The sequence below is a fragment of the Pelodiscus sinensis genome, chromosome 4, assembly GCF_049634645.1.
Source record: "Pelodiscus sinensis isolate JC-2024 chromosome 4, ASM4963464v1, whole genome shotgun sequence".
Classification (NCBI taxonomy): Eukaryota; Metazoa; Chordata; order Testudines; family Trionychidae; genus Pelodiscus; species Pelodiscus sinensis.
In genome coordinates this window covers 75,673,938-75,697,036 of record NC_134714.1, presented here as the reverse complement: position 1 = coordinate 75,697,036, position 23,099 = coordinate 75,673,938, and the positions used below count along the sequence as shown (strand labels likewise).

Sequence of the window (23,099 nt, the reverse complement as noted above, 5' to 3'; positions counted from 1 at the left end):
TATCTACACTACAAGGTTTTTGCACAAAACCATCTGGTAGAGCGCCCACACCTCAAGCGTGTTTTTGTGCAAGTAAATTGACAGAACAGAGGGCTTTTGCCAGTAGTGTTATTCCTCTCCCCACAAGGAATAACTCCTTTTTGCGCTACAGCTCTTGTGCAAAAAGGCAGGCATGGATGCTCCAGAGGGATTTTTGCACAAGAAACCCCTATCGGAAAAAGCACAGGTGCTCTGATGGCCATTCTGTGAATGGCCATCAGAGCTTTCTTGCGCAAGAGTGTCCATGTAGTGTGGACACTTTCTTGCACAAAAACACATTGCTGTTGCGATGCACTTTGAGATCTGGACACGCTTTTGTGCAAGAACTCTTCTGCAAAAAGCTTCTTGCGCAAAAACCCTGCACTGTAGACAAAGCCTAACTCTGGAACCACTCACTCACAAACTCCTCAGTTTATTCCTTTCTGCTTTTCAGCAAAGATCTCACAACAAAATTGTTATTGTGAGATCAAAAGTTATTAGTTTCACATGTCTAAGATTTATAATTTGTAGAAAATATTCTACAATATGCTCATTATGAATTACTGTAAGTAATTAAAACTAATTTACATTTGTCAAATAAACGAGTAAAATGGTTTTTATTTTTATATCGCCCTCCGCCCCATATTTATTAATTTAAGGCCTGACACAGTGCCCCCAAAGTCAATGGAAAGTTTCTCCTTCACTTCAATGGATGTTGGAGCAGAGTCCTACTTTCTATTTCACAAAAATTTCCTCCAAATCCACACAAATAAATAGAGGGGGGAGAAGAGGAGGAGGTGTGTGCACATCTAGTATTATGCTATATGTAACATTTAATTCCCTGAATTTCAAAGTAAAATATGTTTTTAATTTAAAAATAGTTAATAAATTATAGCTTTCAGATTGTTTCATTTCTGGATAGAGTATCTGTATTTGATCACAGCTAGACTTCTCTGTCAGTTTCTATGGTGACTTGGTGTGGAGAGGAAGGTAGAAGGAGGCAAAGAAAGTAGCCTCAGCTTCGCAGACATAGCAGAGTGGCGCAGATCACTAAGACAGAATATTTACACTTTAATTCTTAGACCAACTCACAAGACGGAGGTTGTAGATTGTGTGTTTTACTATGTGGCTGATATTTTAAATCAGCAGTTCCCAGTCTAGAGGGGCTACCAAAGGAGCACACTTGCTGTGGATATGGTCATCAGGCCATAACCTTTGCAGGTATAAAGCAGTACCACCTCAGCCCTAGATCATTTTACCCCAGCAGAGGACCTAGCCCTAGTCTGCAGTCACCCAGTTTGCACTTCCCTGCCTCACAAATCCTGCTTCACTTTGAGGAATGGTCTAATCAAAGGTTCCCTTCCTCTAGCTTCTATAGGTTCCCTATAGAAGCCTGTGGAGATCACATTTTAATGGCCAATCTGGTTAGGTCATCTCCCTCTTAAGCACCACTCACTTTTTTGGGCGTGCTGGCCTTTGCCATTGAAGAGTGCCAGTATAAACCAGGAACTAATTAACTCACTCTGTACTGTGACAGAAGTACATGAGAATATTTACACTGATGGAAAGTTCAAGTGTAACATTCAAATGGGAATCTGTCACTAACAAATAGGAAGCAAACCTCAGTACAGCTATTAATAAGAAAAGAAATATAGACTTATGTTTAGGGCTTTGAGTAGGCTTTTGTTTCCACAAACTTCCTGGTTAAACTTGGCTAAGTCATTGCACCTTTGTGCCTCAGTTTCACCATCTGTAAAATAGGGGCAAATAGTGGCTCTGTGAAGATATTTTTGCTGTTTATCATACAAATATTTTGAGATCCTTTCATGGAAAGTGCTATAGAAATAACATTATAAACTAAGAGACTAGGAAGAAAAATTGTGGACTTGACACTGCCAAGTAATACTCTGAATGCTTAAAAGATTTCTACCAAAATATTAGACACCTTTTGTTTACTGCAATGTTTCCCTCAATTAGTCCTAAAGCACAGGTCAAAACTGTGACTCCTGTCAGCCAAGATCCAAAGAGCCTCCTTCTCCCTTCAATCCATCTCCCAGTTCCATCCTTCTAACTATAAACCTTTCCTTCAGTTCTCACTATCCACTTCAAATGCCCCACAGCAGAACTCTTTTATAGTCTGCTAGAAGGGCTGGAGAATTGATTCTCTGCAGATGATCCAGCCAGGCTCACTACAAACTGCTGCTGTACTCAGGACTGGCAGCTGTGATGCTTCTTTTAGCTAGTGAGAACAGGTGAATCCTATCTCTAAGGTCCTCTGATGGGGAGTGCATGGAGCCTATCACACAGAGCAGCTGTACTCTTCTGGCCTGTACAAAGCACACAGTGGGCTTACATTTAGTTAGCTTGGAGACCACCTTGTTATTTACTGTACATGCTTCTGTTTACATCTATGTGACATTTTATAAACTCTCATTGATCTTAGAGGAAGCAGGATCATTATTATGTAAGAAACAGAGAGAAATGATTCCTTTACTCTGCCAGGTAAAAGTTCAGGGCCTCAAACCTCAGCAGTGTCTGATAACAGGTGTGCTGTTTGCAGCCATTGTCATTTTGTCAGAAACTCTTCCCTCTGCTTCTTTAAAGCTACCAGAAGCATCAGAAGCCTCCCAGTAATCAAGACAGAATGTTCTCCAACAATGACTGTCTCTAACCACAGGTAGAAGTGGGCTTCCTTACCTTCTCCGACTATTGACAGCAATGCAAACCGCCAAAACCAATGTCAGAGCCACAAGAGAAGCCACTATGATCAGCCATTCTGTGGGTGGAATTGGGAAAAAAATTAGCTCCTATTCTCATTTAGAGTTTGACACACAGAGGGACATGGGCAGTGTTGTATTCTTTTACAATACACCTATTCTGCTGATTGTCAACGTTTTTTCTGATATGCAAGACTACAAGTCTAATACTATTCTAACACAACAGTGTAAATAATACTGTGCAAGACATTTCTGAGCATTGGAATGAGAAATACATTTAGTTATGTGCTTATGAAATGAAACTGTTGTTGAATGTTAGCATCTGGAATCTCTATATGAAACTATGAAACCATGCTCGGGCCTTTAACGAGGGAAATTATTGCTTTATTCATTTACAGTATTTCTTCAGTGGGCAGGAGAGGCCTGGTTATGAAATGTCTGCAACAATATGCAGATAGGGTGACATAAAAACAGAGCGGAAGATCTGAACTTTTCTTCATTTTGTCATTTAACGTGAGATCCTAAACTTTAAAAGGACATTTTCAGGCAAATCTTGCTTTCTGTTTTTGGTTTAAAAAAAACAAAACCCTTGGATCATATCAGCAGAAATATGAAAAAAGCAAAGACAGGCTTGTTTGTTTGTTTCCAGTAAATACATTTCCTTATACTGTTTACAATCCAGACATTGTCAATATAGTACTACAGGCAGTCCCTGGGTTACATGGATCTGACTTACATCGGATCCCTACTTACAAACGGGGTGAGGCAACCCCGCACTAGCTGCTTCCCCCCCCAGCAGACCAGGGAGACGCGGAGTGGCTTTTCTCAGCAGACACCTCAGCTTGAGAATAAAGGACTGAGGGAAGTGAGATGTGCGAGAATAAAACTGAGCTCTGGAGAAATGTTTGGCTAGAGTTTCCCCTACAATATGTACCAGTTCCGACTTACATACAAATTCAACTTAAGAACAAACCTACAGTCCCTATCTTGTACGTAACCCGGGGACTGCTTGTACTACATGAGAATCTAATATTGATCTACAATCCCTATCTTGTACGTAACCTGGGGACTACTTGTACTACATGAGAACCTAATATTGACCATAAACTCTGAGCCTGATTCTGAATTCATTTACCCTGATGCAAGATGAGTGTAAATCCCACTATATGAATGGAAGTATAGCCCAGCAGGGAATCTATTTTTATGGAATCACTTCCATTGACATTATATTGGGATGATACAATGGGGATGAAAACTGGTATGATTTCATTCTATTAAGAAAAACATCTACATCACAGGCAGAACATTCCAGTGCTTTCAATCTCTATTTTTAGTTTTTCCAAATGTCCTAAATATTTTGCTTCAGAGCTGAAGTACAGGATGCATTGGCTGGAGTTGGGGTTAGCAATCATCTTTTATAATAACCTTATCATCTTTATTGATTCAATTCTGTCATCAGACTGTCAAAGACAATAGCTTCAGATACCAACCTGGTATTTGGGCTGATCTTGGCTGAGAAAATATATTTGTTGTTGTAGTCTGTCCATCTTGACCTCTTATTCTGCTATCATGTTTGTTAGATGTAAAACCTAGACAACAAAACATCCATTATGATCAACAATACTAGAGGAAGTTACAGACTATAGACTTGCCCTTTCATCATTAGAAAAGATTATATAAACTACAAAGTTTACCTGGACTCCAGAAACAAAAAAGTTTAACAAAAGGTTGCAACATCTCAGGGTAAAGTAGCATAGGAAAACATTGCACAACCCACATCTCATCAAAATGCATTAACAATCAGTATAACTAAGGCTGGCCTTGTTATCTCGAATAATATTATTCATTTCCCTCCTACAACAGCATGTTGTTTTTGTGGTTTTCACTTTTTATCATATTACTGTTACACGGGTTAAAATGTGAAACTAGTCAGAACATTTTCAGTCAAAAATACTCCTTCATTGAAACCAAAATGGGAAAAAAGGAGGGAAACAATGGTTCTCTTACAGGCTATGCAGAGAGAGTGAGTTGGGGGGGGCTCCATTTTGGAGAGAGGAACCAGATTGTAGATGTGGAGCCTTTTCCAGCACAGGAGCTGCTGTTAGAAGCTAGAGCTTACTGCGGAGAGCCGTCTGGGGCTTGGATCTAGCAGGCTGCTTCAAGGACTGTTGGTGATTGTCTCTGGAGAGGAGAAATTTGGCTGTGCCTGTGGCTGAGAAGGGCCTGCATAGCCCTTCACAGAAAGTACTGTGAATAATTGTGGCTCTTTGGGAAAGTGCTGCCTGGGATGGAACACAGAAAACCAACAAACTCTGGGTCCAAAGAGAGCTAGAGTGATCTGCCCAGGGAACCAGAGCTGCTAGCATTTTGGTGGAGCCTGCTCCAGTGGCACAGGGATTTTGCAGCTGGCTGCCTAGCTTGGACTGACACATACAGAACCCACACAGCACTGTCTCCACTTTAGTTGCAGACCTTCAAGTGCACCCATGCAAGCGTCTGGGAGTCTGAGATGCAGGGGAGTGCACACTCTAGCGTGGGATAAATGGTGGCAGTGTACATGCCAGTTAGATACGTTTCCTTTATTTCTGTGTACTTTGTTAATTGATTGTATTCACTTTTAGTCTGTTATAGCTTGTTTCTTTAAGTTGTTAAGTAAAAGTGTGTTAATTCTAATTTAATCAATTAGACATACATTATGTATAATTGTAGTTTTGAAGTTAGATCCAGATTATTACTGGAATAATTTTATTCCTGGACACTCCCAAGGCACACTCCCAAGTGTGTACAGGGCCAGACAGGTGGAGGCCCCGCCATTGTATATTCCTTTAGGAGCAGGGGACTGCAGCAAGGGGGTGGATAGGGAATCCCCAACTATACATAACCAGTGGGATATTCAGGATCTCCTTTAATGTTGAAACCATCAGGCGCCCAGGCATACAGATGTATGGGGCCTGCTCCTGAGCAACCCAGAAAGAAAAGAGAGGGTCACATAAGGTTACAGTTCTCAGAAGTTTCATGGTCTAGAAGTGAAGCTTCTGGAAGACAAGTTGCCTTGACATTTTGTTGTGAGGTTGGATTAGGTTTCCAATTCAACCATATACTTTTGCTCTGAACTATTTCTCATAAAACAACATTTGCTGGGCAATGCCCCAATCAACTTAATTCTTGAGTATGGTAACATCTCTGGCCTCCAGAAATGTTTATGCTCTTTTCTAATCAAGCCATACCATCATACACATGTATATACACTTTGAATTCCTCATAAAATTCTCCCTTGTCCAGTCTAAGCTTCCCCTAACCCTTCAAAGCACTTCATGACTGCTCTCTGTTCAAAATCTCTGATCTCATTTGCTAATAATAGCTGGCAAACAGAACTTAAGAGGCACATTTTTTCTGCTTTTAGATTCAGCCAAAAAGATCTTCATGAAACCTCCAGATGTTTTTATATTCATCTGATGGGCTACTTCATGCTATCTCATGGGAAATTCATTGTTTAGGCCAAAGAACTGAACACTGAATTTAGCATCTGAGGGTATGTCTACAATACCCCGCTAGTTCGAACTAGCGGGGGTAATGTAGTCATCCGCAGTTGCAAATGAAGCCCGGGATTTGAATTTCCACGAGGAGTACAGCTAGTTCGGATTAGAAGCCTAATCCGAACTAGCTATTCCATGCCGCGTGTAGCCGCGCGGCACGGGGTTCGAACTAGCTGGCATTTAAAAATGGCGCCAGCCGGCTTCATGCAAATGAAGCCCGGGAAATTCAAATCCCGGGCTTCATTTGCAACTGCGGATGACTACATTACCCCCGCTAGTTTGAACTAGCGGGGTAGTGTAGACATATCCTGAGGGACTTGATCTTGGCTCCAAGAAAACAGACAAAGATGGTCAGACTATAGAGTGGCTTGTGTAACCACAGACTTCAAGAGACACCAATCAGGGCCCTAGCATGATGCCCAATCCACAAAACTCCTTTGAACTGAACAGCTAACTTTTGTATAGTAATAAAGTCCAGATATTTACTAAAGATTTTAGTTTTCTAGAACTATATTATTCAAAACCCCAGAAATACTCATCTGATGAAGTGGGATTTACCCATGAAAGTTCATGATAATATATGTTTTTGTTAGTCTCCAAGAAGCTCCACAACTACTCGTTTTTAAAGTTACAGTCTAACACAGCAATCCCCCTGAGACTTCTTTGCAAGAAGTACAGCCGGTCCCCAAGTTACGAACGGTCAATTTACGACCATTCGCATTTACGACCAAACCTCTCATTAAGCGGTCGTAAAGGCAGTCCCTGAGTTACGAACGTACCCATGCTTACGAACAGAGCGGTTGCAATGTAACTCAATGGGGTCCAACTTACGAACATTTCGAGTTACGGCCAAGTGTTTGGTCCATAACCTGTTCGGAACTTGGGGACCGGCTGTGGACAGAAGAGGCACCAGGGACTTCTGTGAGGTTCATCTTATGGCTACTTAATCATAGTCTTTCTTTGTGAAGAATCAAATATGTATTTGGATTTCTTCAATGCATGGTTTTACTATCCCACTGTGGCTTTTGGGCAAAAGATCAGTCATATTTATGATGTCAGACCACAGCTGAGCATGACTACAGAGGAAAAGCAAGTCAAAACATGAGGCATAGGAGACTGAAAAAAGAATTTCTTCAGAATGAGCTTTCAAATATGTTCTTTTAACATGTGAAGTGAACTTTCTTTGTCATCCCATTCATGCTTCAAAGAGCCCATCTTAAACCTTCCTTCCCTCTCTCCTTCAACGTATGCATTCATTTTGACTGTAGCAGAGCTGTGACTTAGAATTCTCTCTGCTCCGCTATGATGCCACTGTGCACACATGCACACACACACACACATGCACACACACACACATTATGAAGAAGGACTCATGAGGTCTGTTGCTCCATTAATATTATTACTTTCTTTGCTGCTGCTAAGAATCTAAACCAGGCCTGGGCAAAATACAGCCCGTAGGCCAGATTCAGCCCACCAAGCCACAGATCTGGCCCACAGAGGCAATGAGGAGCCCCAGGCAGGCTCCCTTGCTTGCCCCGCAGCCCTGCATGCTGCTCAGAAACGCAGCTGTGGGGCGCTTTCTCTTTATGAGTCCAGAGGGGAGGCGAGAAGATTCAGATGCTGCTCCCACCCTCAGCACAATCCCATTGGTTGGTTTCTGGACAGACACTGGCCAATGGGAGCTGCCTGTTTGAATAACAGGAAGCCACGAAGCACAACACTCCTGCTCAGTTATTCACACAAGCACATGGCCAAGCAGGCAGAAACATTTTAAGCTCTGCATATATAAATGGAGACTGGAAGTAAGGAGACAAGTTCTCTTTTAAATTACACAAGTTACACACTTAAATATTTGACATCAATAATATTGCATTTTATAAAATAAATGTATTCAATTTATAATACTTGAGGCAGCTATATTTAAAAGTTTGGCCTTTAAATGAAGTTTTAATCTGGTTCATTTTGCTGAGTTTGTATCACGTTCATTAAGATCTGTAAAGACTGGGGCCTAGATTGTGATCTCACTTAAGCTAATGTAAATTAATACTGCCTCCTCCAAAGCCAATGTAAAACTGGCGTGACAAAAAAGTAACATCTAGAACATTTAATGCAGCTCAGATAGAATCCACAGACTATAGAAACCAAATCAGTGCATTAATGCAACTCAGATAGAATCCACAGACTATAGAAATTTAAGTACTTTCTTGTTCATTCACATTGGTAGGAAGCTATTTTCTAGCTTTAAAAACTCCAGTTAAAAGAAAAACTTTTTGGATTATAACATCTCCCCCCAGTAATTTACGTTTTACCTTTATATCCTGTAACATTAAAAAGGATGAAGGATTAGAAAAAATATTGTAATTCATTTTTCTTACTGGTGATTGTAGAAGCTGTTTCTCTGCCATGTCCACTTTCAAAGTCAGAAAAAACTCCAGGTATCAAATTATCCCTGGTATTGTTTGTGGGATATTTGTCTTCATTATCCCGTCCAGGTTGAATGTCAGGTGCCAATGCATCTGTAGTTGAGTCTTCGTGTTTAACACCATCATTGGAGATCACCACTGTTATGATGATGGTTGAATCAATTTTAAACTTAATATTTGTAGAACCACCACCATCACCACCACCATTATATTTTTTTTTCTCTTCTGGCCCTGTTTTATCTACAACAGGCCTTGACCTTTTGCATGTCTACTGTTTTTAAATCAGAAGAAGAGAAAAGAAGGGGGGGCGGGGTCCTTCAGCTTTCTTTCACATTGTCACTCATTTCTCAACTTTTGCTTTTACTCAGCATTATGATTTAATTTCGAAGTGTCTCAGTGACAATGGACACAGAAGCAAGGTCAGCTAAACAAGCAAGATCAAGCAGCACCTACGAGTGATCGGAAGTAATTACATATGCAGAGCGTTGGAACCATGTCCAATAAGTATGACAATTATTTTTTTCTTTAGAGATTTCACTTATTTATGTTATGGCTCTAGTCCTTAAGTAATACTCCTTAGAACAGGTTTCAGTGACACAAAAAACACACCCCACATAAGAAGCTATGAGAAAATATCACGGAGAATCTATGACTGTGATTATTTTGTAAAATCCTTTTCCTGATCCTCTAAACCAGTGGTCTCCAACCTTTTTAAGCATAAGATCACTTTTTGAATTTAAGTCAGTCCAGGATCTACATCAAATGCAAATACCTCTGCCTCTGTAGTCCCCTCTACCCCAGAGGCCCTGCTCCCCCCCTTTGCAGAGGCTTCACCCTCCTCACTGTGGGAAGATGGGGTACAGGGAAAGGGGACAGAGTGACACCAATTCCCCCCTGCCTCTGTCTCCCTCACTCTGCACAACAAGTATGAGGCTCTGGGCAGGAGCAGCAGGGCAATGGGGGGAGGGGCAGCTGAAGAACTGGCACTTGATAGTCTCTTGGCCAATCCAGTCAGGATCACCTGTCAGAGGCTCCAGGATCTACCAGTAGATCCTGATCTACATGTTGGTGACCACTGCTCTAGACAGTGCTCTTCCATAAAGGGACTGCAGGTAAGCCACCGGAGCAAGCCATCAGAAAATCTCACCAGAAAACACCATCACCGCACCAGAATTATATCCCCAAATTACAAGCTCACCAGAACAAATGCCATGATGATAATATGAAGATTAACAGGAATGAAAGATCAGCAATGAGAGACCTGTGCATCACCAAGCTGTACAACTTGCAAAATGATAGAGTAGAAAGAAAGGTGATTATTAGAACACCTAGCATTGCTACAGAGAAAAGGAGAATACCCCGTAGTCCAAATCATGCAAGTTCAGTATGTATCAATCCAACAACACAAGGAGGAAACTCTTATCACAAAAAGAAGAGTCAAGAATAAACTAGAACAAAAATAATTTCACAATATTACAGAATTTTTTGAGTACCTGATTTCCTGTATAACGTACCACAGCTTATTAAGAGTTATCAATAGACTTTTAGCATATTATAAATGCTTAATTAACAATTAAAATGCTCTCATCCAAAAAAGAAGCAACAAGACTATAATTCAGTATTCTTCCTGGTACCTGTATGAGGAGATTCTTTTTCATGTTCAGTTTCACTTGGAGGAATAATTCCACGTAGTAGATCATCCCTAGAGGTATTTGTGGAATATCTATCTTCATTGCCCCATTCAGGATGAACACCGTGCAACAATGGATCATGTGTTGAGTCTTCATGTGTGGCACCAGCATTGGAGACCACAGCTGTTATAATGATGGTGAAGCAATTGGGAACTTAATATTTGCAAAAGCACTATCCAAGTTAGTCTCATCTTCAGATTTTATCCTCTACCCTGGCCTTCTCCTTTAAAATTTGTTATATTCTGAGCACAGAAGGCTCTTGATCCACATTAGCCCTGGTTTTCTCACCTTTTTAACCAACAATGTCAGAATATTATGGCTAAACAGAAATCTAATGATAATGGCCATGAAAGACTGAGCACAGAAAGTAGAAGTTCTCTGGAACTCAGGTTTGATCTCAGCCCATGGTGGAGACAGTCAGTTAAGCTCACAAATTAGCAGTCGCACCTCACCAAATTGATCTATGCAAATCAGTCTCATTAAAGCACAACAGAAAGATGGAAAATATTTAGACTGATGGGAGAATGGGTTAAAAAAACCCTGGGATTTTGGAATTACCAGGCTCTCTCTCCAATGCATGAATAGCAACCTGATCTGCCAAGAAATTTATGGAATTCCCTGGATTAAGGGAATCCCTGGTTGTCATAGTCTAAGGAACTAGCTAAATATATGCTCAAATTTCAATACAAAGCTCAGATTCACCAACATATTTTTTAATCCTATTTTTCACAATTCTCTATGATTTAGTCAGCACACAGAAAACAAGCCAGGGGAAAGCTCAATATACAGACCCAGAAAAAAAGAGAAAGAACATTTTAAAAATAGGCTTTTTTGTTCAATTGATTCCATGAAATAATCTCAAAAAATATACTAAGACACCTCTGGACTGAGAATTTAGACTTTCAGCAAGGTAATATTGTGAATAAATTGTATAGATAAGAAATAATAACTCATTACACACAAGGTAAAGCAAATATAATTCGTTATTCTTGCTGTTACCTGTATAAGACTCATCTTTATATTCATTTTCATTTTGAGGAATAAGTTCATGCATGACATTTTTCCTGGAGGTCTTTGTGGGATATTTGCCCTCACTGCCCCATCCTGGTTGATTATCTGGAGGCAGTGAACCATGAGTTGAGTCTTCATGTATGGTACCATCACTGGAGGTAACAGCTGTTATGACAATGGTTGAATCACTTGTGAATTTGATATTTACAGACACACTATCCACATTAGTCTCATCTTTGATTTTTTTGCTCTACATTTGGCTCTTTCACATGTCTACTGTATTTAGAGCATTGGAAAAGAGGACCTTCTTTTTGTTTGCATTGTCATTGCTTTCTCAGTTTTTCAACCCTCACCCTCTTGCTATAGAAGCAAGACCATCAAAATAATAAAAGCAAATAGCAGTGATATCTTACCCTATAACTCAAGACTGATCACAGATGCTGAACATAGGAACCTCTAGTATGACAATGATTTTCTCTTTTGAAATTTCACTGATTCAGTCTTTAGGCAGCACACTTTAGAACATATTTCAGTGGCATAAAAGGCGCACACAAAGTAAGATGCTATGATGGAATGAACAATTTACGATAGTCTAGTTATTACGTAATAATCCTGATCTCTCAGACAGTGCTCTACCATAAAGGGATGGTTGTTGAGCCCAGGGACAAGCCTTTGAAAAGCTCATCTAAAACACTCCTACCTCCCCAAATGTATATTGCCACCTTATAATAAGTAATACATACATAATAAAACAAACTTAGTAATGATAATACAAAGGTTAATAAGAAAGCAAATTACAAAGACGGAAGGGTTTGTCATTATCAAGCTGTCAAATGATTAATGAGATATTCAATAAACATACTTTATGAAAGAACAAACATTCTACTCTCTTTGATGAAAGAGTATCTAATAAATATCTTATATGGAGTGTAAGAATTAAAAAACACCCTCCATTGCCAATATCCAGGAAGAGAGATTGGTGAGAACAGCAATTATTAAAACATTTAGCACTATCTGTGGAGATCTGGCAAGTTTCTCTTGGTTCACGTTGTGCAAGCTTATGATGAAATATTTTATCTGAAAACTGCAGTAGAAATAATATCTCATTTCACAGTGAGTGAGGAGATTTATCTTCAAGTTCATTTTCACTAGCACAAATAAGCCTATGTAGGTAATCACCTCTAATGGTCCCATCCTGGATCCACATGGATAAGTAGACTCTGGGATGAGTCTTCACATTTGGCACCACCATTGACAATGGCAGCTCTTATGATGAACGTTATGAATCAGCTGTGAACTTAATGTATGCAGAATATGCTCATCTTCAGCTCTGCATTTGGCCATGAAGTTTTATATTTCTACTGTTTTAAGAATGTAGGAGGAGGGAGCAGAGACACTCTGTTTTGCTCCATGTTATCATCGGTTTTCTGAGCTTTCAACCAACACCATCTTGCTTTTTGGGGCACAATGATTTGACTGAAATTATCCATGCTGATAACATAGATAGATGTCATAACATGAAAAGCTGGAGTAGCAGCAACTTATCTCTGTAACCAAGTCTTATCTCAGTTACTGAGTTTGAGGAGTCACCATTAATATGTGGCGAACAATAATTTTTGCCTTTGGAATTTCACTTTTTCATACAACTTATTTGGGAATCTTGCTATGCATTATTCCACAAGCTTTAATCTGCATGAGAAGTAGCCAGAGAACCTTCCAGCACTTTGATTCAGAAAAATGCAAGCACAAATCATAATCTAGGGAATTTTGAACAGCTGATTCCATGCACATAATTATCATTGAACCACTCCCAACAAAGTTTTATTTAATAGACTTTCAATGGCGTATCACCAAGAAATTACACAGATGTAGAAGTAGCATTTATCACTCCATATAAGGAGTAAATGGGCTGTAAGGTGGGATTTTGGAAAGTATTTGGCATTAGTGAAACTCTTCTCATGTCAAAATAAATAGTAATGCTTCTATTGATTTCAATGAGAGCAGTGTTAGGGCAATGCTGTGTGCTTCTGAAATTTTCACGCATTATTAATTTTTCTTTGTGGTACCTGTATGAGAAAATTCCTTTTCCTGATCATTTTCACTTGAAGGAATAATTCCAGGCAGCACACCATCCCTAGTGCCATTCATGGGATACTTGTCTGTATCGCCCCCAACCAGGAGGAACATTATGCAGGAGGGGATCTTGGACTGTCTTTATGTTTGGTCCCACCATTGGGGACCACAGCTGTTATGATGGTGGTGAAGCAATTATGATATTAATGCAGAAATAACCACTCCTTATATTATTCTCTTCTTCAGTTCTTGTCTCTATAACAGAGATTTGTTCTGTTATACGTCTACTACATTTATAGTGACATTGGAAGAATATAGAGATTTTGCTCCTCTTTCTTATCTCAGTCCAGAAAATTCTCACAGAGATCAATGGGACTTAAATACATGCTTAAATACTCCTCTAAATCAAGAGACATCAGTGGTTTTCTAACTCGTTTTACAAATACTATGTTGTTTTGCAAGACTGTGTCTTGGCTAACCATGAACCCAGTTGAAATGGGCATGGAAGCAAGAACTCAAAGAAGTAGTAGCTGCAAACATTTGATCTCCTAATTCAGGTTTAATCAGACATCAGAATGAAGATTATGTCTTATTAACAACCATTGATTTTTCTCTTTCAAGATTTCACTGTTTTATTTAGCTACACTCCCTCCAGTAAAGGAGATCTGACTATGGGTGGGAGAAACCCTGCTTTTGTGACATAAAGGACACATACAAAATGTGAGAAAAATCATGAAATGGAATATGGAGTATTTAATACTGCAATAACACAGTAAAAATAAAAGCAATACCTATCTCATCCAGACAGTCATCTTTAGTAAAGGGAGTGCTACAAAGCCACAGGGAAAAGCAGTCAGAAAAATGCACCAATAACACCACCACCTCACCAAATTTACATTCCCAAATTTCAATTTTATTCAAATAAAATTATGATTATATTAAGATGAATGTAGCATAAAGAGAGGATGAAGCTGTGAAACTTGCAATATGATTAGTTACAAAATAAATATCCCTCACCAAAGAACAAACTTTATGGCTGTGTCTAGACTGGCAAGTTTTTCCGCAAAATCATCTGCTTTTGCGGATAAACTTGCCAGCTGTCTACACTGACCGCTTGAATTTCCGGAAAAGCACTGATGATCTCATGTAAGATTGTCAGTGCTTTTCCGGAAATACTATGCTGCTCCCGTTCGGGCAAAAGTCTTTTTCCGAAAGACTTTTGTGCAAAAGGGCCAGTGTAGACAGCAGAGATTTGTTTTCCGCAAAAAAGCCCCAATAGCGAAAATGGCAATTGGGGCTTTTTTGCGGAAAACCGCATCTAGATTGGCCACGGACGCTTTTCCGCAAAAAGTGCTTTTGCGGAAAAGCATCCTGCCAATCTAGACGTGCTTTTCCGAAAATGCTTTTAACAGAAAACTTTTCCGTTAAAAGCATTTTCGGAAAATCATGCCAGTGTAGACATAGCCTATATGTTATATTCAAAAAGAAGTATGTAACCAATCAAGAGAGGCAAAATGAACAAACTCCCATCATAAAAAGAAGGGGGTGTACTCAGATATACAGTGACTATTAAAACATCTGTACTTATGTCTGAGATATGGGGAAGTAGCCTCTGTTTACTTTGTGGAGACTACTGGTAAAAGAATATATTTGATACATAGCGAATATTTTAGGAATGCATCCAGATTTGTAAAGTATGAAGCAAACTTCTTGATAAAGGCATAAATGAGGTCTCTTAGAAGGCACTGCAGAACTGATATGTAAAAAATCCCACCATGACCACAAGGAAAAAGCAAGAGAAAATCCCAACCAGTAGGCCCAGTAGTAAAGAAAACAAACAAATAAAGTTCACAACAAAGCCTAAGGAGTTCAGATTAGCTCATTCCATGCAATCAGGATGTGAGGCAATATAATGCTCTCATTGTGTCCCTTTTATAGTTAGATTTATCAATAAACAGCTTAAAGAGTGAAATAACCTAGATATTGATGTTTTCTCTAAACTGGAAAGCCAGGAGAAAAAATTATTAAAAACTTACCAGTTTCTATAGGAGTAGATCTATTTTTCTGTTCACTTTCACTTGAAGGCACAAGTCCATGCTGCACATCAGTCTTAGTGGTATTTGTAGGATACTTGTCTTCACTGCCCCAGCCCAACAAATCCACATACGATGGTGGATCTTGGGTTGAACCTCCATGTTTGGCACCATTCATGGAAACCACAGCTGTTATGATGATGGTTGAATCAATTGTGAACCCAGTGTTGATGAACCACCACCCACATTATTCTCCTCTTCAATTCTTGTTATATTTATAACAAAGTTTGATCTTTAATGTTTCTACTGTATTAGAATATAGGAGAAGAATGGGGGGGAAAAGAGATCTGTTTTGTTCCACAAGATCATTCAACCTCTTGTATTTTTAACACAGGCCATCATCAGGCCCAGTGTTTTGGCTAAACAGAACTGCATTGAATATGGATGTAGAACAAAAGCAAGAAAAGATGGAATAGCAGCATCAACTTATCTCTATAACTCAGTTTGCTGAGCCTGATGACTGACATGTAAATATGGCAGCATCCAATAATTTTCTCATTTGAGATTTCACTGCTTCATACATGTTACACTGCTCATTTTCAGGCAGACAGATTCCATCTATTGGTTTGAGAAAAGAGCCTTCAGACATTACATGTTGGATGTGAGATGCTGTTGTACAATAAAATGAAATTCATTGCCCTGATTGTCCAAATAATGTTCTGCCATTAGAAAAACACCCTAATAACACACCACTAACTCACCTAGATTTATCATCCTACAATTACAACATGAAACCATGATTGTAGGATTACAAAGATGTGCACTTTATAATATAATTAGAAATGAGCAAAATGAACATTCCTTACTACATAAAAATATATGCTATGCTCAAAAAAGCACCATATAGGCTGTCCCTGGGTAGGATATAAGAAAAACCCATTATGCTACCTCTAACATGTTGGTATACCAGTCAACAAGGCTGATTATTGGAACTTATAGTGTTAGCTTTGGAAATCAGAGAATTAATCTACTCTCCATGTCATGAACGTTTATTAAAACACTTCAATTATTTTTTGAGATATGGGGAAATCTTAGGCATATCTTAGGCAGTTATTGTGAAATTACTTTTTTGATTCCTTGGAATTGGAATGTAAAGCTCTCTGTAGGCTTTATCAACAGACTTAACAGGTTAAATAGTGAAATCACTCATCCAAACTGAAGAGTTAAAATGAGTATTATTCATTATTTGAACTACTGGTACCTGTAGGAGAAGATCCATCCTTATGTTCACTTTCACGCAGAGGGATAAGTCCATGTAACACTTCATCTCTAGTGATATTTGTGGGATACTTGTCTTCTTTGGACCATCTTGGATCAGCAGGAGACGGTGCACTGTGGACTGGACCTTCATGTTTGGCATAATCGTTAGGGACCTCTGCTGTCATGATGATGGTTGAAACAATTGTGAACTTATTATTTGTAGAACCATACTACTCTCATTTTTGTTCTTTACCCCATCACAAGAAATCCTTGATCTTTGATATTCCTGCTGTATTCAGATGGTGTCTAGATGGTGTTTCAGCAAACACTTCATCATGTGCTTAGCTTGACCTCAGTGAGACTACTCAAAAATTCAGATCTAACACTGTTCTTCAATGTTTACTAAATTGGGGTTTTAGAATGTAAAAAAGAGCAAACCAGAGAGGACTTTCTATTTTGTATAACATTATGACCATCACTACTCATGTTCTATCCAAGGCCATATTCCTATTCAAGGTCCATGTTTTCAACAGAAATCCTCTGAAAATGGAGGTGGCAGCAGCAGCAGGAAGAGAAGGAATAGCAGCATCAGCTTGCCTTTGTAACTTAGGTTTTATCTCAGTTACATGGCATCAAGACAGAACTACAAATATGGCAGGAAGAATACTTTTCTTTTTCGGAGAGATTTCAGTGCTATCTACACACATTTAGGTGCTTGTCTCCAAATTGGTAGATTCAGAAAATTGCTTTGAGGCATGCTCTTTCATTTCAATTTTTTCCAGTCCATGAAACATTTGTGAATATCAAGCCACATGACAGAAAAACCATAGTCAATAAGCAATGGCTATGTCATATGGTGTTCTTTCTATTTCTAGGATGAATCACTGAACTCTGAAATGCTGAGTCAAATGAAGAGCAACTACTAAATGTCCAGTGAGTATTGTCAGATGAATAATTATTAGTGCTAAAATCCGTAAATCCTGTTTTACTCTATTTAGCAAGTACACAGAAGCCAAAGAAAATGCCAACCCCTCTAAAAAACCCTAAAGAAAAGATGACAAATAATCAACGGAATGATCAAAATACTCAACCAAAACTATAAGTTTTGACCTAATGATTCCATGCAACCTGATCATATTGACATACTAAACGGAGCTTTATCAATAGTCTTCAGGTATTATAGCACAGATAGGGCCAAACTGTGGAGAGATTGGGGACTATAAATGCAATACAAGTAGCAAATTTAAGCTTGCTGGAGATGGCCCTAATGAAAAATGACAAGAGCAGAAAAGGTCTTAGTTGCAGCAGTGGCAGAACAAGTAAGAACAACGTGTACGTCTCTCCCTCTGGATTCATACAAGGTATTTTAAAGCAGTAAATCATAGGCTCTAATGCCAGGAGAGACCATCATGATCACCTTCTACACATGACAGTCACCAACAGGACCTCACCCACACAACCCTTAATAGGCCCAGAACCTCTGGCTGGGTTGATGAAGTATTCAAATCTTGATTTAGAGACTTATCTTAGTAATTCTAGATTTGGATCCAGGTAAGTTGCCTTTGTTTGTGAGAATGAGCTATTTGGTTGGATATTTGGAGTAACTTTGTATATACATTCAAAGTTTAAAAATATATTGGTGTTGATATTCTATGCTGTATTAAAATACCTGCTGATGTAGTAATCAAATTGTTTTGTTCACTATTCAAGGTGCTGTTGTTTAGACAGATGCAGTCAGAAATGTTTTGGAATACCGCCACCACAGCAGATTTACCCTTCAAAGTTGAAAGGCATTCAGAAAACGTACTGGCAAATAGAATACATGCAAAATAACAATCTAAGAATATTGCCTTCAATATCAGTGCATACCATGAGTGAAACACTCATAGTTAAATAAGAGCTCATAATCAGAGGATGAAAACATTATAGACAGCCCTTTGCAATAAGCAATGAGCATTAGCACAAAGAAACAGCAAGAGAAAAGCACACTAACTAAACCAAAAAAAGTATATATTTGACTTAGAGAAGTTGGAAATTATTCTTTTCTCAGTTCTTAAACAAACTCCATATATCAAGCAATGAAATGCGCATAGAAAAGGCCATTTTACACTCAGATGAATTTCACTGCCTTCTCTTCTGGTTTATCCTGATATTATGGGCTTGATAGAGGAACTACTGACTGAAATTCTATGTCTCATGTTATGCAACAGGAAAAAATAGCTGTTAATTTCAGTCCTTTCTGGCTTTAAAATCTAGGACTAAAATAGCTTGGAAACATTTACAAAATAAAACCTTGATACACAAATCCTATTAGTACTGTAAACGTTACAGTGAGTTGTCCAACCTGATGCCAACCATGTGGTACCTCACTGCCAGAAAAAAAGTTACCATCTTACAACCAAAAAGGAAATTATCATGATGTTAGATGTACATCTGAATCAGGGTTTCCCAACCTCTGGGTTGGGCCCCAAATATGGGTCACCATTACATTTCAAAAGGGTCTCCAAGTGTCTCCCCAGGTGGCTCTGCCCCTCTCTTCCCTCTGTTTTTGAATTGCTTTGGGTCACCAAGTCTTCCTGAATTGTCAAAATGGGTCCCCATCTGGAAAAGGTTGGGAACCGCTGATCTAAATGGATGGTGCAGCATGCTCAGTCGCAGAACAGATTGAACGAGTCACAATTTATCTCCAAACTTTATGGATTGGGTGTCTCTCTTTAATGGAATGAAATGAAGCAATGAACCAGAAATCTTCCAAATACTGCAGCTCAGATCCAGCTATACTTTAAACCTAATTATAACTCAGAACTATTTAATTGCCATCTAGCAATACCTGAACAAGGCTTCCTGTTCATTCCAGAGTAACACAGTATCCTCACCTAATATATTTATTGGCCTTTAGCTTCAGAGTTCACTGAGCCCAAAATCTGTTTAATGACAAAGAAAATAAAGCACTCTCAAGTTCTCACTTAATTACTCATACTTATACCTGTAGTTGAATGTTCACTTCCACGTGAAGGAATGACTCCAGGTAGTACATCATTCCTAGTAGCTTTTGTGGAATACTTGACTTCATTAAACCATCCAGGATCTTTAGTTGGGACTTCATTTTTGGCACCTTCATTGGGGCCCACAACTGCTATGAAAATGGTTGAATCAATTTTGAACTTCAGAATCAGGAACACCCCTACTTTTACTTTCAGTTATTGTCTTTTTAATGCACGATAAAGGAGGAAAGCCCTACGTATTGTTCTACAGTACCACGGTCATCTCACTCATCCATTTACAGGACCCTGATATGGAGCCATAAAAAAGGATGTGTCCACTGACTCTGATTTTTGGTTGTTACCTGTTTCACTATAGAACAGGTGCTCATATTTGTGTTACACAGAGAGGTTATTTTACTGAGCCATTGTGGGAAAAGAGAAGATTAAAAAAAAATCTATATCATAGTTTTATTTCTAATTGATGATTCAGACAAATTAACCGTGCCATTCTTGAGCGATAGAGAAAAGCATCCAGAAAAGTCCAGGAATACCACCACCATATCAACTTTATCCTCCAAAGTTAAAAGCCACCAACAATTTCACCAGAAAACACGATTGCAATGGCAAGTTAAATGTGATTTCAGAATAAAGGTAGAAAGCACTGTACAAAGTCATTTTTGTAAACCATGTCCATAGAAAAATGAAAGCCTGCTGCACCATCTGCAATTAACTACCCAATCAGCAATAGAAAGAAATAACCAGGAAAATGACACCTGAGAAATTCAGACAACAAAAGACCACGCCAAGCTTAATCTTGAATCAAGAAAGAAGTACGCAAACAAATTACACAGCAAAGTGTGCATGTTTGGTTATTTTAGATTTGTTCTCCCCTCACTCTCTAAGCCAGCAAAATGTTGTCAGCATCCCATTACCTAGTGAATAGGAGGCATTTTCCAAACACACAACCTTCACTAATTACATCTAATTGCAATAATGCAGTAAATATATATTATACAACTCTATTTTTAAAATATTATCAAATGCACACAGTTTCACTTGATGCTATCCATATGATGCCGACCCTCTCACAACCAAGAACAAGCTACCAGAGTGTGGGCATTACATGTATAATTAGCCAAATAAATGGTTTTGGAGGAAGGGGAACATATTGATCGATGCAGAAAACATCTCCCTTTTGATGATCTTCGAGATTCATTTGGTTATTGCTTCTGGCTAATAATAGTGGTGTTAGCATAAGGGACTAGGTATACACTCACATCATAGGGTTCGGTTGATTACTTTTCTATTCACATTGCAGCTGGAACTTTGACACTGAATTATCTGAGAATTCGCTTTTTGAAATTCATCAATCACATTTCTGAAAAAGTGTAAAGAAAGGCACATCCCAAATAGGTTTAGTTGTATCTAGAGCACAAAACATGGAGTTTTTCCAGAGTCTCAGGTGCCAGGCCATAACTTATCCCTTTGTTCCCTTTTCTGAACACCTATAAGAATGCACATACTCTGAAGTTATTGTTACTGAAAGACATCTGCCAAGGGTTGCCATAGCACCACCAGTAATGCCAAAGAGGCCAATTCGATTCTAGAAGCCAAGAATCTGGTAATGAAATCTGAGTATTCCCTCACTCAAATTTGTAACAGACTTTAAATAACTTCTTCTAATATAATTACTTGGAGGTAAAAGTAACAGTATCTCTGCTACTACTGGACCAAGTCCTAATGTCTATATTCTGTTTATAGTCAGTCCTTGCTCTGGCAAAAATCTTTCATAAAAATCCACTTTGTAATAATGGACATTAGGGACTAGAACCTCAATTGGTTTAAACTGACATAACCCCATAATGGTCAATGAAGCTATGCCAGTTTGAGTCAGCTGGGAATCTGGGCCCAGAGTTGGCCTACAAGGAGATAAAATTATTACAATTCATTACTGATACCTGTAGGGCTATGTGTCTTGTGTCCTAGTTCTTTATTCACAGTCACACTTGAAGAATGATCTCTTTCCTTTCCAGGGAAATGTGCAGGCTTCACACTGTCCCCAGTAGTGTTTTTGGAATATTTGTCCTCATCTTTGTCCCTTCCAAGATAAACATTATGCAACAAAGGATCTGCAGTTGATTCTGTACGCTTGGAATCACGAAGGGAATCCACATCTGTTTAGGGTATGTTTGAAATAGAGTGTGAAACTTAATATTTCCTGAGCTGCCACTCACGTTCTCAAATTCTGCCCCATGTATTTCTGCATGAAGCTGTGTAGCTGTTTAAGCATAGTATGCCATTGCTAGGAGAAAAGAGTAAAAGGTGCCCTATAGTTTAATCCTAACCAATAATATTTTTTAATTGTCCAGGGAGCATGACTTGGCTAGAAATATTAATGGTAATTAACTGCCCATATTTGTCTGGATAAATGCAAATATTTTGTTTTCTGAGCCACCAATCACATTTTTCTCACCATTTATTTTGATTGATTTTAGAACAGACATTTCATAGAAGGATTTTTTTTCCAACAAGGTAGCTGATATTTCACATGAGGAAATCCTCTTAGGGTATTACATAATTGTTGAAGAGACATGATTTTAAAATATCATAGATAGATAGCTAGATATTAATCCAAGTGGATAAGTGGGTGTAAACCATATGATATAGAGATGCTTATATCCATTAGAAATGGCCAATAGGAAAATACCGGGCATGGAAGTAGCATTGGAAATGTTGCTTGGCTGCCACCTGAAATCAGTGTAGCTCTTCTACTTCCAGAAATTCCACCAGAAAGCTGAATTTTATATGAAATTACTTAAATTGTTCACCCCTACTGGCTGTGGCAGGACCCTGCTTTTTGTTATCTGCATTGGATCAACAGGGATTCAGTGAAGGATTCCAGGGATATGGTGTGGAGCTTTCCAGAACTGCAGCATGCCAGGAATCCACAGCTGCTAGCCCAGTGTACATCTCAGTGGGGATACATATATTTGCTCTGCCATTCTGACTATCTCTTAGTCATTTGCTCTTGTTTCCTATACATCAGTAATAAATCACTAGATCTACACTGGCAGCTTCTTGCGCAACAACAGCCGTTCTTCCACAAAAACTTGCCGGCTGTCTACACTGCACGAGCGATCTTCCAGAAGTAAATTTACAGTACAGCGTTGTAAAACAGGGCTTCTTCTGGAAGAGTTATTCCTCTCCCTATGAGGAATAAGCCCTCTTGTGCAAGAGCTCTTCCAGAAGAGGCCCGTGTAGATAGGCAACATGAATTTCTTGCGCAATAATCCCCTATGGTTAAAATGGCCATCAGAGCTTTCTTGCAGAAGAGAGCATCTACACTGTCATGG

The 23,099-nt window shown here is 38.9% G+C and overlaps 1 protein-coding gene across 20 annotated transcripts in view; it reads right to left on the bottom strand.

Annotated features, from left to right (window-relative positions):
* Positions 1 to 23,099, bottom strand: part of CD44 (CD44 molecule (IN blood group)) — a 94,331-nt gene that overhangs the window by 5,383 nt on the left and 65,849 nt on the right. For 7 of the 20 annotated variants that reach the window (XM_025185320.2, XM_014574234.3, XM_014574237.3 and 4 more), the window contains 9 exons: positions 21,705 to 21,920; positions 19,749 to 19,898; positions 16,764 to 16,940; positions 15,506 to 15,691; positions 11,385 to 11,561; positions 10,329 to 10,508; positions 8,647 to 8,832; positions 4,226 to 4,324; positions 2,716 to 2,794 (listed from right to left, as the gene is read on the bottom strand). In XM_025185320.2, coding sequence (XP_025041105.2) covers positions 2,716 to 2,794; positions 4,226 to 4,324; positions 8,647 to 8,832; positions 10,329 to 10,508; positions 11,385 to 11,561; positions 15,506 to 15,691; positions 16,764 to 16,940; positions 19,749 to 19,898; positions 21,705 to 21,920 — 1,450 coding nt within the window. The remainder of the gene's footprint in view (positions 1 to 2,715; positions 2,795 to 4,225; positions 4,325 to 8,646; positions 8,833 to 10,328; positions 10,509 to 11,384; positions 11,562 to 15,505; positions 15,692 to 16,763; positions 16,941 to 19,748; positions 19,899 to 21,704; positions 21,921 to 23,099) is intronic. The other 13 variants (XM_025185322.2, XM_025185321.2, XM_025185325.2 and 10 more) reach the window with 13 other exon arrangements.